A 14,958-nucleotide genomic window follows, 5' to 3' on the forward strand; every position below is an offset into this window, starting at 1 on the left:
TCTTCCCTTTTTTCTACTATTGATTGACTGCCTAGTCAAATCCGTGCGCAGGATTTGGATCCTACCAGCAAGGCAGTGCGGTGAGCTGGATTGTTCTGTTCTTTTACTTCATTTTATTTTTAGAGTACGCTGATACCTAATATGTGGGGGGAACCACTGTTTCGGCGCATGGCAGAGCTCAGAAGGGAAGGAGCACCGTTTGACTTTTTCAATGCAAAATTGGCTGGAATTCAGATCAGATGCCATGTTACGTTTGGAGAGGCCCTGATGTGCCTAAACAGTGGAAACCCCCCACAAGTGACCACATTTTGGAAACTAGACCCCCAATGAACTTATCTAGATGTGTGGTGAGAACTTTGAACCCCCAAGGGCTTCACAGAAATTTATAACATACTGCCGTACAATTAAAAAATCATATTTTTTCCACAAAAAAGATCTTTTCACCCTCAATTTTTATTTTTCCAAGGGTAACAGGACCCCAACAGTTATTGTGCAATTTGTCCTGAGTACGCCGATACCCCATATGTGGGGGTAAACCACTATTTGGGTGCATGGCAGAACTCGGAAGGGAAGGAGCGCCATTTGACTTTTTTGGCTGGAATTGGGATTGGACGCCATGCAGCATTTGGAAAGCCCCTGATGTGCCTAAACAGTAGAAACCCCCCACAAATGACACCATTTTGGAAACTAGACCCCCCAAGGAACTTATCTAGATGTGTGGTGAGCACTTTGAACCCCCAAGGGCTTCACAGAAGTTTATAACGCCCGGGCGTGAAAATAAAAAAAATCATATTTTTTCCACAAACATGGTCTTTTAGTCCCCAATTTTTTTATTTTCTCAAGGGTAACAGGAAAAAATGGACCCCAAAAGTTGTTGTCCAATTTGTTCTGAGAACCCTGATACCCCATATGTGGGACAAAACTACTGTATGGGCACATGTCGGGGCTCGGAAGGGAAGTAGTGAGGTTTTGGAATGCAGACTTTGATGGAATGGTCTGCGGGTGTCATGTTGCCTTTGGAGAGCCCCTGATGTCCCTAAACAGTGGAAACCCCCCACAAGTGACCCCATTTTGGAAACTAGACCCACTAAGGAACTTATCTAGATGTGTGATGAGCATTTTGAACCCCAAGTGCTTCACAGCAGTTTAAAATGCCCGGGCGTGAAAATAAAAAAATCATATTTTTTTCCACAAAAATTATATTTTTGCCCCCAATTTTTTATTTTCCTAAAGGTAACAGGAGAAATTGGACACCAAAAGTTGTTTTGCAATTTGTCCTGAGTAGGCTGATACCCCATATGTGGGGGTAAAACACTGTTTGGGCGCATGGCAGAGCTCGGAAGGAGCACCATTTGACTTTTTCAATGCAGAATTGGCTGGAATTGAGATCAGACGCCATGTTGCGTTTGGAGAGCACCTGATGTGCCCAAACAGTGGAAACCCCCCAATTCTAACTCCAACCCTAACCCCAACACACCCCTAACCCTAATCTCAGCCCTAACCCTAACTCTCCCCCTAGCCCTAACCCTAACCCTACTGTGAAAATGGAAATAAATACATTTTTTTAATTTTATTATTTTTCCCTAACTAAGGGGGTGATAAAGGGGGGTTTGATTTACAATTTATGGTGAGTTTTTAAATTTGGCAGCTGTCGCACGCTAAAAGACACTTTTTATTGTAAAAATAGTTTTTGCGTCACCACATTTTGAGAGCTATAATTTTTCCATATTTTGACCCATCAAGTCATGTGAGGTCTTATTTTTTGCGGGACGAGTTGACGTTTTTATTGGTACCATTTTCGGGCACGTGACATTTTTTAATAGCTTTTTATTCCGATTTGTGGGACTCAGAATGAAAAAAAACAGCATTTCAAGAATTTCTTTTCGGGGGTGCGTTTACACCGTTCCACGTGTGGTAAAATTGATAAAGCAATTTTTTTCTTCGGGTCAGTACGATTACAAGGATACCTCATTTATGTCTTTTTTTATGTTTTGGCGCTTTTATGCACTGAAAACAATTTTATATGAAAAATAATTATTTTTGCATCGCTTTATTCTGCGAGCTATAACTTTTTAATTTTTTCGCTGATAACGCTGTGTTGCAGCTTTTTTTGCGGAACAAGATGACATTTTCAGGGTACCATGGTTATTCATAACCGTCTTTTTGATCGCGCGTTATTGCACTTTTTTTCGGCAGTATGATAATAAAGCATTGTTTTTTGCTTTGTTTTTTATTTTTCTTTTTTAAGGGGTTCGCTAAAGGGGTTAACCAATGGGACAGTTTTATAGGCGGGTCGTTACGGAAGCGGCGATACTAAATATGTGTACTTTTATTGTTTTGTTGTTTTTTTATTTCCAAAGAATGAATTTATAAGGGAATATTATTTTTTTTTTTTAATTTATTTAGCGTTTTTTTATAAATTATTTTTACACTTTTTTTTAACTTTATTATACTGTCCCAGGGGGGACATCACTGTCATGTGACAGATCGCTGAGCCCCCTCCCTGCCGATGCTTCCCTAAACCCCCGGTACACTGCGACCGTGTTTGATCGCAGTGTGCCAGGGGTTATCATGTCGGGGCGGTCCGTGACCACCCCTGACACAAAGTGCCGGGAGTCAGCTGTGATAATCAGCTGACACCCGGCCACGATCAGCGGCGCTCACCCCGTGAGCGCCGCTGATTGCACTAGACGTACTATCCCGTCCATGGGCATAGGGTCATGGTTCCCATGGATGGGATAGTACGTCTCATGTCCGAAAGGGGTTAAAATGCCTGCTCCAATGAGGTTTTTTTTGGAGGGGTGTGGCTGACTATAAACCTGGTTAGAATCTTGTGTTGGGGTGAGATGTGCAATGTCATTGGTTTAGTCAAATAAGTCTTTTCTGGTTTTCCTTCCACCCCCACCAAACCAAAATAGTCATCAGAAATGTCCAGTGGAACAACATTTGATGCATGCACTATAGATTTGACTGTTACAGTATCAATTTAAAAATATAATGGTTTACCATCCAGGGCAAAAGTTACCATAGGCGTTGGTCCTGGGTTGTCAGGAACCACTAGAGGGAGCATGCATGCAGAAGTGCCAACTTCCTATAGCTGCCACTGAGCAGCAGGCAAAGGTAGTGGGGGAGGGGTGAGGGGCAGGGAGAGCACATCTGTGTCTGCGGGCAGCTCTGGTTGTGCGGGTAGCCTACAGTTTCTTTTGATGTGCCCACGTTTTGACAATTTAAGCAGATGATAGGCTTACGCTTATAGTTCCCATCCGAGGATGCCTGGAAATTAATTCCTATCTTCTGTCTACCTCGCTTTCTGCCTCTGGAGTTTTCTTGGATGGATTCTACTCCTTTTCCAATCTTTAGCAGGTTCATTAGACTCATCCCCCTCCATTCTTGTCAGAACTCTATGTCTATCCTGATCCTATTTTTGAGTCCATCTACAAATGCTGAAGTCAGTATCTTCATCTCTATAGGGCTGGAACTGAAAATCAGGCCAAACCATCTAGCAAAATAATTTCAAATGTGTCATCCTTCTCTTGTGTAACATCGCTCAAAGTCAGTTTGTTCCATTTGTTTTTCTTCTGCACAATTCTTTATTAGTTTGTAAAATTCTTTGCCACTATCTGTGGTCAGATTAATTTACCCAATGTAGGCTGGTGTCCTAGAGTTGGCAGTCACATAATTTAAAATAATGTGTTCCATCATGTTTCCTGTCTTTGCTTTAGTCACAGCTTCTAAATCCTTCTAGGTACAGTCATAGGATCTGTATGCGATGCATGAAGACATCGCATGAAGATGGGAGGACCCGGACCCGGACCTGCGACACCCATCGGATCGCACCGCATTGGACCGCCCCCCCGGTGAGTAAAATAAAGCTTGTTTTTCTTCTCTTTTAGGTCGGACCGGGGGCTTATCTACAGCATTATAGAATGCTGTAGATAACCCCCGAAAGGCGGTGGCTGCATCTTATAGCGGCAAAACGAGTTGACAGGTTCCCTTTAATTTACTCACACATCAAATCTCTATTTATACAGGATAACTGACCGGATTAAGTACACAACTCAACCAGACTCAAAGTATCACCAAAAAAGTACAGATAAATTGCAAAAAAAGTTTCTGACCCTGCTGTTTGTAAGCAGTTGTATAAATGGGGACTGACAAGACAAAATGGACCCTGATTTTCCCAAAACACCACTGCCATTAGTGAACTATAGGTTCTCTGCCAAATGTAATAAGAAATAAGTTCTGCAGATCTACTAGTCTCATTTATGCTGATGAAATTTGCTTTCCTTTTATTTATTTTTTATATATATTTTTTAAATTGAAGGGTTATTCTCATCTTAGCAAGCTGATTTCTAGAGAACACCATTGTATTCAAGTATCTCTGTCACTCTCACAGAGAATGAATGGACCACTGGCATGCATTGCTAAAATGGGAATTACCCTTTAAAAAAGGTTTGAATCTCAACTCAAAAGAAAAGAGAAATACTCCCTAATGCAAGTTTATAAAATGTGTCCTTCTCGCTTGCATTGGAGTTCCTCCTTAAGATTTAAAGGGGGTTTTACACATAGCGATATCGCTAGCAATATCGCTAAAGCATCACCGATTTGGTGACGCAGCAGCGATATTGCTAGCGATATCGCTATGTGTGATACTTACCTCCGACCGGCTCCTCCGCTGTCTGTCGCTGATCGCGCGAGATCGCGCAGCTCCATTTCTCGTCGGGAGCTTCCTGCTGGCGCAGACGAGCGATGCGTGGACGCGGGCCTGAGGGCGTCAGGATCGCCACGTCTGAAAGGTAAGTAACGACCGCTGCTGTATCGCTGCTGCATCGCTGTGAGATCTGCCTGTGTGGCAGCTCACTAGCGACCATTTAGCGATGAACCAGCGATCCTGACCGGGTCGTATCGTGGTCGGGATCGCTGGTGCATCGCTAAATGTAAAGGGGCCTTAAAACTCATATTGAAAAGGAGATCTCCCAAATGTGAAGTGTAAGGGCATTGGGTTAGAAATCATTTTGCCAAATTGCTAGACAATGTATTTGATATGTTTAGTTTGACCTTATTCATGTGGCAAACACCTATGGGAACTGTTATTTTGTTTCTTAGGTTGTTAATCACACTTGTTGAGAAACATAATATCATATATATTTATTAAGAGCAACAAGCAGCATATATATTACATATACAGTCCACATTTACACACATGGGAAAGTAAGGATCATCACATTTTTATTAGAGCAAAGAAAACATTACAAAGCGACATCAAGGTTTGAATTTACAGACGTAGTTCCTAAGTCCTCCACATCCAACATCATTCCATTTCTTATATTCTAAAGAGAGAAGAGAATGTCACAAATGATAATAAACTCTTTACACACAAAGTCTTATGCTTAGGATAAATATAAAAATTGAGAGTCCTCCATGGTTGATACCTTTTAAAGGCTAACTGAAAAGATGGTAACAAATAGAAAGCTTTCTGGACTTCTCAGATCTCTGAGCTTGATACTTCTTACCATCATCTGTGTTCTAAATATTTAATATTTTCTATCTGTTGCCTAACACGGTAGAACAGAATATTTTTTATGCTTGGGATGTAATAGAGCAACTGTGTGGACTCACATTGAGTACAGGAAATATACTTAATGTAACTTTAAGTGGCAGAATTTCCATGTTATATGCTTTCTTACTGTTTGTTAAAGGGGTTTTCAACAGAGTATTTTATAAATGTATGAATGTTGGGTGTCTGACTGCTAGGCTCCCCCACCAATCATAGTAATAAGGGTTCCATAGTTCCTTTCTGAACAGAGCGGTAGTGCACAAATTGGACATATCAAGAACATGAAACATATTTCCAAGTTGCAGGAAATCACTGTTGGAAAGCATCTGCTGAGAAAGGTATTATCTTTATAAGCAATCCCCTTTCAATGAAATATGTTACACTTTAATTTCAATATTCACTCACTTGATCCACTGACTAGCGCAACACAAAATTCTTTTCCCTTGGCATTATCTGGGACACCATTTTTCCAGGCATGATAATTGAACATGGATCCATCAGTCCATTTCCAGCGGCCGTTCTGCAAATTAAAGAATTTAAAAGTAGATACAGTGAGGGTAACTTAGCATTTCTGGTAATTGTAGGTGGCTGCCACAAGGACTTCATGCATATAAGGAACCTGTCACCTCCAGAAACAATATTTACCCACAAATATAGTGGTAATGTGCAGGTTAGTATCATTTAATTTGTGTGTTTCCAATTTATTGGAGCAGCATGTACGGGGAGAAAATTAATTTATATCCTCCCTATAGCCACTTGCTTTCAGAAATCTGGGCAGAGAAGGGTGCAGGTTTAGTCTTGCACAGAGAGCGCACTGTAATCACTCTCCTGCACTCTGATTGACAGTTTGCTCTTCACGCATTCTACATACACACGCTGCAGAGCAGGCTGTCAATCAAAGTGCCAGGGAGTGATTATAGCACACTTAAAATGTAGTGAGAAGTGACTGTAATTCCTCCCTGCACCCCCCCCTCAATGACTGGAAGTGAGCGGCTGCAGGGATGATCAGGGTTTGTTTTCTCACTGTATCAGCTGCTATAGTAAGCCAGCTAAACAGGATTTATACGCTATTTACCTGAATTTGACCTCTATATCCTTTAAATCAAAGCAATGTGCCTTGGTTGTGAAGTTACATTCCTATGCTTTACATTTCATTAAAATACAAGGTGTGTTTTGTCATATTCTGTGTATTAAACTATGGCAAAAATTAGTAGGACATGCAATAAGATCAACTTTGAAGCCTAAAATACTGCCTTGAATTACATGCCATGCAGCCTTGGAAATCATGAATATTTATGAACACTTGTACATTTCATTATTGGCTAAAGGTTCTTTTTAAATAATTGATGTTACACACCTTATCAGGGTCATGTAGGCCGATCCACACTCCTTCTGAATCTTGGCCAGCAGACACGTGGCTTGCAATAATGGATGCTTCTGAATCGTCCATGATGGAGGCTAAATGGGCTCCATGTCCATAACTTCCACACTCATACTAATCAGAAAGGAAAGATATTAATTAAAAGGAATCTATCAGTAGGCTCAACCCTCCTAAACCATCTATATGGATATGCAGGTCATACAAAATTGAATAAAATGATACCTCAATATGTTCGATCCGATGTCTTATTGCTGAGAAATCCACATTTGTATTATATGTAAATGAGCTGTTAATATCTATGGGCCGGACACAGATCTGGCTGAGAATCTGTCTCCAGAGCTTATTTTAAATGAAAAGTGGAGTTACCAGTGTGAGACATGTAGATCAGGAGAACAGACTATGAGTTGTTACATGTCTCACACTGGTAACTTCCCTTTTCATTTAAAATAAAATCTGGAAGCAGATTTTTATGAAGATCTAGGTCAGGCCCAGAGATCTTAATAGCTAATTTACATATTAAGAAAAATGTATATTTCTCTGGAATAAGAAATTGGATCACAGATATCAAGATATCATTTTATTCAACTTTCTATGCTCTACATGTCGCCATTGGACATCCCTGTGTTTAATGGGCCCAATAAAGTGAAAACTAATGAAACATACTTCCTTTACCAGCTTTGCTTCTACAGCAGAATGACTGCAGTGCTCAGGTTTACATCCCACTTGATGTTAATCCCAGGAAATCGGTAGGGGATGCAGCACTGAATATGGAAAAGTGACACTGGTCTGAGCGATGAGTATTTTTGTTTATTCTACTGTGCCCATTAATAAAGGGTTAGCCAGTAGGGAAAAACCTCTTGAATTCTTTAACCGATGAAGAAAAAGAATTTTTCGGCACTTCCATCCATAAAGTTTCTGACATACACTACGACCTTAGTCATGGAAACATAGAACTAGGTTATTCCTATGACTAAAGGCCTCTCAGTAAGTTATCAATTTCTCACAACTTTTGAACCTGTTCACACCTGGCCTCTGCAATCAAGGCAACACATTTCTTCCAGCAAATCTCCAGTTTGTGAGCATTTCACTGCTTTCCTTTGGTTAACCACTTACTTGCTACAAGTCTCAGCTTGCATAAATGAATTCTATTAACTATTACCCTGCTGAAAGATACCAAACTGCATTCCTGTGATGAATTGCTTCCCTGCTGGAAAATACCAGTTTCTTTTACAATAACTCTGCTTTCTTTTTGCCACAACTCCACTTGTTTGTCTGCCATCCCCCAATCCCTGTTGTCCTGGTCCTCCCTGAGCCATGTGTCCTCCTCTAGACCCACTGTGCTGTACTACTGTATCAACTTGGGTCCATGGTGCTCACTTTGACCTTAGGTGAGCCCTTAACAGTTAGGTCTGCTGCCTGAATTATTGGTTTCTGCTAAATTAATGGATATGACTCTATTTGTGCTGCACTCTAATAGAAGAGAATGGTAACGTAACATGACTACTATGCGAGCATGAATATTAATTTGGTTGTGAAATGATCTACACCTATAGGTGTGATAGATGAAATGTGAGTTTAGTTCAGTAAGAGTAAGCAGTCTGGTCTCGGAATTAAGTTGGGGATATTTTATGCAAGCTACACCCCCTGAAAAAGCAACTGCAATTTATGTTTGGACATGCTTCTTTAAGGTGTGCCTGGTTTCCTTTCTTTAGATATATAATATTTCAGGTTATGAAAATTACATTCTATTATGGGACGTTGATCCAGGGAAAAAGTCTGATTGCTGTATGTGAGTTGGGAAGGAAATTTTCCACAAATGTTGAGCTATTAGCATCAGATCCATGGAGGACAGCGTGTGGATGACGTACTAAGCGTCATCCACATGAAGCAGGGAAGGAGGATGATGATTGTAAGAAGATAGGAGGTGTAGAATCAAGACCAGAGATGCCAATTGGACCAGACCACACCATATATAAATATAATATAAGCTCTTTTTTGTGCCTTGCAGAGTGGGTTGGGGACATACAGTGGGGAAAAAAAGTATTTAGTCAGTCAGCAATAGTGCAAGTTCCACCACTTAAAAAGATGAGAGGCGTCTGTAATTTACATCATAGGTAGACCTCAACTATGGGAGACAAACTGAGAAAAAAAAATCCAGAAAATCACATTGTCTGTTTTTTTTTCATTTTATTTCCATATTATGGTGGAAAATAAGTATTTGGTCAGAAACAAAATTTAATCTCAATACTTTGTGATATATCCTTTGTTGGCAATGACAGAGGTCAAACGTTTTCTGTAAGTCTTCACAAGGTTGCCACACACTGTTGTTGGTATGTTGGCCCATTCCTCCATGCAGATCTCCTCTAGAGCAGTGATGTTTTTGGCTTTTCGCTTGGCAACACGGACTTTCAACTCCCTCCAAAGGTTTTCTATAGGGTTGAGATCTGGAGACTGGCTAGGCCACTCCAGGACCTTGAAATGCTTCTTACGAAGCCACTCCTTCGTTGCCCTGGCGGTGTGCTTTGGATCATTGTCATGTTGAAAGACCCAGCCACGTTTCATCTTCAATGCCCTTGCTGATGGAAGGAGGTTTGCACTCAAAATCTCACGATACATGGCCCCATTCATTCTTTCATGTACCCGGATCAGTCGTCCTGGCCCCTTTGCAGAGAAACACCCCCAAAGCATGATGTTTCCACCACCATGCTTTACAGTAGGTATGGTGTTTGATGGATGCAACTCAGTATTCTTTTTCCTCCAAACACGACAAGTTGTGTTTCTACCAAACAGTTCCAGTTTGGTTTCATCAGACCATAGGACATTCTCCCAAAACTCCTCTGGATCATCCAAATGCTCTCTAGCAAACTTCAGACGGGCCCGGACATGTACAGGCTTAAGCAGTGGGACACGTCTGGCACTGCAGGATCTGAGTCCATGGTGGCGTAGTGTGTTACTTATGGTAGGCCTTGTTACATTGGTCCCAGCTCTCTGCAGTTCATTCACTAGGTCCCCCCGCGTGGTTCTGGGATTTTTGCTCACCGTTCTTGTGATCATTCTGACCCCACGGGGTGGGATTTTGCGTGGAGCACCAGATCGAGGGAGATTATCAGTGGTCTTGTATGTCTTCCATTTTCTAATTATTGCTCCCACAGTTGATTTCTTCACTCCAAGCTGGTTGGCTATTGCAGATTCAGTGTTCCCAGCCTGGTGCAGGGCTACAATTTTGTTTCTGGTGTCCTTTGACAGCTCTTTGGTCTTCACCATAGTGGAGTTTGGAGTCAGACTGTTTGAGGGTGTGCACAGGTGTCTTTTTATACTGATAACAAGTTTAAACAGGTGCCATTACTACAGGTAATGAGTGGAGGAAAGAGGAGACTCTTAAAGAAGAAGTTACAGGTCTGTGAGAGCCAGAAATCTTGATTGCTTGTTTCTGACCAAATACTTATTTTCCACCATAATATGCAAATAAAATGAAAAAAAACCAGACAATGTGATTTTCTGGATTTTTTTTTCTCAGTTTGTCTCCCATAGTTGAGGTCTACCTATGATGTAAATTACAGACGCCTCTCATCTTTTTAAGTGGTGGAACTTGCACTATTGCTGACTGACTAAATACTTTTTTTCCCCACTGTATATACAGCATACTAGAATTCCGTAACAAAGAGCTCAAAGATGCCGGCCATACTTTATATGGGGAAAACCTGGTGACAGGTTCCCTTCAAATGCATTTACAGTTCATATATAATGTTTGCATGCACTGGACAATTTGATATTATAACAAACACACAAAAATGACTGTACAAATAGCAGATAACATGATTTTATATACCTCTGCATCAGCCCATTTTGCTGGCTGCTTCCCTACAGCATAGCAGTTTGATCTGTAAAAGAACCAACCAGGAGGACACGAAGAGCGAACAGAAGCACCTTAAGCAAAAAGACATCAAATGTATTATATATAGTGAGTGGGATTATTTCTGTCTGTATTTTGTAATCTTTTTTTCATAATTGTTTTTTAATTCTTAATTGTAATTGTCATCATTATTACTACTATTTGTCTTTCAATTTATAATTTTGAATGTTTTAAAAATTAGCAAAAACAGCAGAGGTTATCATATAAATGGATTATAACACAAGCCTATTGTGGCTATCGTGTAAGACCACAGTTACTGTGCTATACTCCTCGAAATGCAATTTTTTGAGACACTGGCAGCATGGTGGCCTTACAGCGCTTGTTCCAGGGTTCAAGGAGTTCATATGTTCTCAGCATGATTGCGTGGGTTTTTTCCAGGTTCTTTGTTTCCTCCCACACTCCAAAAACATACTGATAAGGAATTTAGATTGTGACTCCTGTGGGGATAGCGGTGATGATATTTGTAAAACGCTGTTAACCCCTTCACAACATATCATGTATATATACATCATATGTCGCGTCTCCACCTTTGATGCGAGCTCCGGCACTGATCCCGCATTTTTTTCAGCACATCACAGCTGATTTGATTAGCTGTCATGTGCTCTTAACAGCCACGAGTGGAATCGCAATCCACCCGCGGCTGTTAACATGTTAAATTGTGCTGGCAATCTCTGACAGTGGCATTTAACACAATTGCACCGTAAGTGTGTCACATCGGTGCCCTTGTCACATGATCTAGGGGCGCCGATAGGCTGGCAGGACAACCGGGGGTCTGCCGAAGATCCCCATGCTTGTCTTTGTAGATCTCCTATGAAGCCCCGTTATGTGTAGCACAAGTGATCAGATGATTGCAGCTTCATTTCTCCTAAGGGGACTGTTGAAGCCAGTAAAAAGTAGAGGAAAAATATTGAAAAGATTAAAAAAATATAAAAGCTCAAATCGACCCTCTTTTGCTCCATTCAAAATAAAACAATAAAAAATGCACATATTTGGTATCGCTGCTTTCAGAAACGCCCGATCTATCAAAGTATAAAGTAACTAAAGTAACTTAATATGATTGTTAAATGGCATAACGAAAAAAAAAATCAAAACTCCAGAATTATTTTTTTTTTGGTTGCCGCAACACTGCAATAACAAGAGATCAAAACATCATATCTACCTCAAAATAGTATCAATAAAAGTGTCAGTTCGGAGCACAAAAAAATAAACCCTTATCCAGCGCCAGATCCCAAAAAATGGAGACGATACATGTCTCGGAAAATGACGCCTTTTTTTTTAATTACTTAAACAAAAAGAACCTAGACATGTTTAGTATCTGCAAACTCATAGTGACCTGGAAAATCATGATGGCAGGTCAAATTTAGCACTTAGTGGACATGGTAAAAAAACAAGCAAACAAAAACAATGGTGAAATTGCACTTTATTTTGTAATTTCACTGCACTTTATTTTGTAATTTCACTGCACTTGAATTTCTTTCCCATTTCCCAGTACGCTTTATTGTAAAATCAATGGTGTCCCTCAAAAGTACAACGCGTCCCGCAAAAACAAGCCCTCATATGGCCATATCAATGGAAAATAAAAAAGTTATGGCTCTGGGAAGAAGGGCAGCAAAAAAGCGAAACAGCAAAAATGGAAAATCCCAATGTTGTGAAAGGGTTAAAGTTTTTCTATATATAGCTTTTGAACCCAGTTTTGGATAACAAGTACTGATGCGACATACGGTATTTCCCAACACAGGTGCTTGTCTAAGATCATATGTTATAGATTAAGTCTAAAGAGCCATTAAAAAATAGGATAACTCACCCTCTGTGATCCCCACCATGATGAAGAAAAATGCCATGATAGCAAGGAAGCACCCTGAGAAGACAGCCATTGGGTATTGCTAGCTAATTAGGTCTTGGGAGTAAGGTATGTTATGATGTCTGATGTTTCTTTACAAAAGTATCGGCATGTTTTTTTTTCACTCTTTATAGTATACACTTATAGAAGTAGTCATTTAGCCTGGGAGTGGTCTTTGTTAGTGGTGAGTCAGATATTGGAAACACCAATATAGTTCATGGATTAAGCACAAATATTCCTGCTCCTAAAGACACACCCTGATAAGAAAGGTCAATTGTTATGCAATGCTAATAATAGCAATGCGAAATCCTCTCCGTTACATTCGAAGAATAAAAAGCTAAAACTGAAATAAATTAGAAATATTAAAAACCTTAACAAAAATGTGTTGTCATTGCTAGTAGTGCTGAGCGAACGTGCTCTGATAAGGTGCCATTTGAGCATGCTCGGGTGCTAAGTGAGTGTCTTCGGCGTGCTCTAATAATATGTTCGAGTCCCCGCACTTGCATGTCACATGGCTGTGTAAGGGGGTGACATAGGATTACCGCCTTGCTCTGCTTCCCGTATTTGTTCTTATTATGTTGAAGTTTACATGTGCTAATGCTTGTAGTGTCTTTGTTAATACTCCGTGGTACTGCTATATGGAAAACATGTATTACCACTACTAACTAATGGTGTTGCCACACTCTTAAGCCCCCGTTACACACTGCGATATCGCTAGCAATATCGCTGTAAAGTCACCGATTTTGTGACGCTGCAGCGATATTGCTAGCGATATCGCTGCATGTGATACTTACCTCCGACCGACTCCCCCGCTGGTTATCGCTGATCGCGCGAGAAGCTGCTGGATCATTTCTCGTCGGTCACTTCCTGCGGCGCGTCCTGCTGTGACGACGAGCGACGTGTGGAGCTGGGCGGGAGGACGCAGGATCGCCGCGTCTGACAGGTAAGTAGCGATCCCCGTCCCCAGCGATGTCGCTAGTGAGATCTGCCTGTTTGGCAGCTCACTAGCGACCACCTAGCGATGCACCAGCGATCCTGACCGTGTCATATCGCTGGTCGGGATCGCTGGTGAGTCGCTAGGTGTAACGGTACCCTTACATGTGTTACCATTCTCTGTATACCTATGTATATTATGTTGTGTTCCTGTATGTGATATTGTGTTGTAGGTAGGGAAAGTATAGTGTACCCTTCGGACAATAGAGGGGGGCACTTTAGTGTTTATTCTTCTTAGCAGCTTAGGGTAAGTGTAGTTTCCTGGCTGAGCACTAGATGGTGGGCATTTCAGTACATACAGTTCTTAGATTAATATACACATCAGGACATGTTTAAAGTAGGAGGGGCTGCCGGATGGTAAGCTAAAAGTCTTAGAGAAGTTTTTAGGAAGTTAGTTCAGACCGGGCCAGGGTGCCCAATTGTCCACATGGGCTATAGGCCCGGACAGCTCGGCAGCCACGTAACATTAAAGTGCTGCAGGCAACGTTACCCACGGCCACTGTGTGTCATAGCAGTGGGCCAGTGCAGGAAAGGAAAGATGTGGCAACTTATCGCCAGGGCAGATGCTTTTAGAGCAGGAGTCGGTTGGACTGAGGAGATGAAGTAGGTTGGAGCTTCGACGAGTTCGGTACAGACGGGCTGGATGCTTTACCAGAGGCAACCAAACCTGGTGACTAATGATTTTGAGCCTGGGGCGAAACAGGCAGAAGGAATTGTCATCATGGCAAGGTCAGGCCAGGAAGGAACTGGGGAGCAGTCTAGGATGGTCTGGGCGTGTACTGTTACAGAAGCGACAGCCAGAAAGGGAAAGATGAGGAAACCAATAAATGTCACGATGTACCAACTGTGGATGTAATGTGTGAAGTACTCAGTAAAGGAAGTGTTAAAGTTAACTTGGACTGTGTCTTCATTGCTGTGGGTCACCTGATAGAGGGACCGTTGTTGCCTGGGAAGTGCCCAGAGGAAACTGAATATGGAGATGCAGGTATGCAGAAGAGAAGAGCACAGTTTTCTGTAGGGGAAGGACTGGACATAGAAATTGCGGTTATTCAGGTCATGACTACAGTCCTGTCCCTCCCTTACAGCTGTACGACAGCTGCAACACATGCATGGATTGCCTGTTAGGTAGGCAATCAATACATGTGTTGCAGCTGTTGAAGAGTCGCGAGACATACAGGCGCCGGGACTCGAACATATTATTCGAGCATGCCGAAGACACTTGGTTACTACCCGAGCATGCTCAGATGACACCTTATCCAAGGACTTTCGCTCAT

At 41.5% G+C, this 14,958-nt stretch overlaps 1 protein-coding gene across 1 annotated transcript; it reads right to left on the reverse strand.

The window, feature by feature from the left end:
- Nucleotides 1-5,212: 5,212 nt before the first annotated feature.
- On the reverse strand, nucleotides 5,213-12,784 carry LOC141093135 (regenerating islet-derived protein 4-like). The gene is made up of 5 exons (XM_073579607.1): nucleotides 12,656-12,784; nucleotides 10,768-10,865; nucleotides 6,915-7,052; nucleotides 5,963-6,077; nucleotides 5,213-5,330 (listed from the first exon to the last, which is right to left on the reverse strand). The coding sequence occupies exons 1-5, from the start codon at nucleotides 12,723-12,725 to the stop codon at nucleotides 5,263-5,265; spliced, it is 489 nt and encodes a 162-aa protein (XP_073435708.1). The 5' UTR covers nucleotides 12,726-12,784; the 3' UTR covers nucleotides 5,213-5,262.
- Nucleotides 12,785-14,958: the final 2,174 nt, after the last annotated feature.

The sequence above is a fragment of the Dendrobates tinctorius genome, unplaced genomic scaffold (assembly GCF_039654945.1).
Source record: "Dendrobates tinctorius isolate UK_male_01 unplaced genomic scaffold, ASM3965494v1 ptg000062l, whole genome shotgun sequence".
Taxonomy (NCBI): domain Eukaryota; kingdom Metazoa; phylum Chordata; class Amphibia; order Anura; family Dendrobatidae; genus Dendrobates; species Dendrobates tinctorius.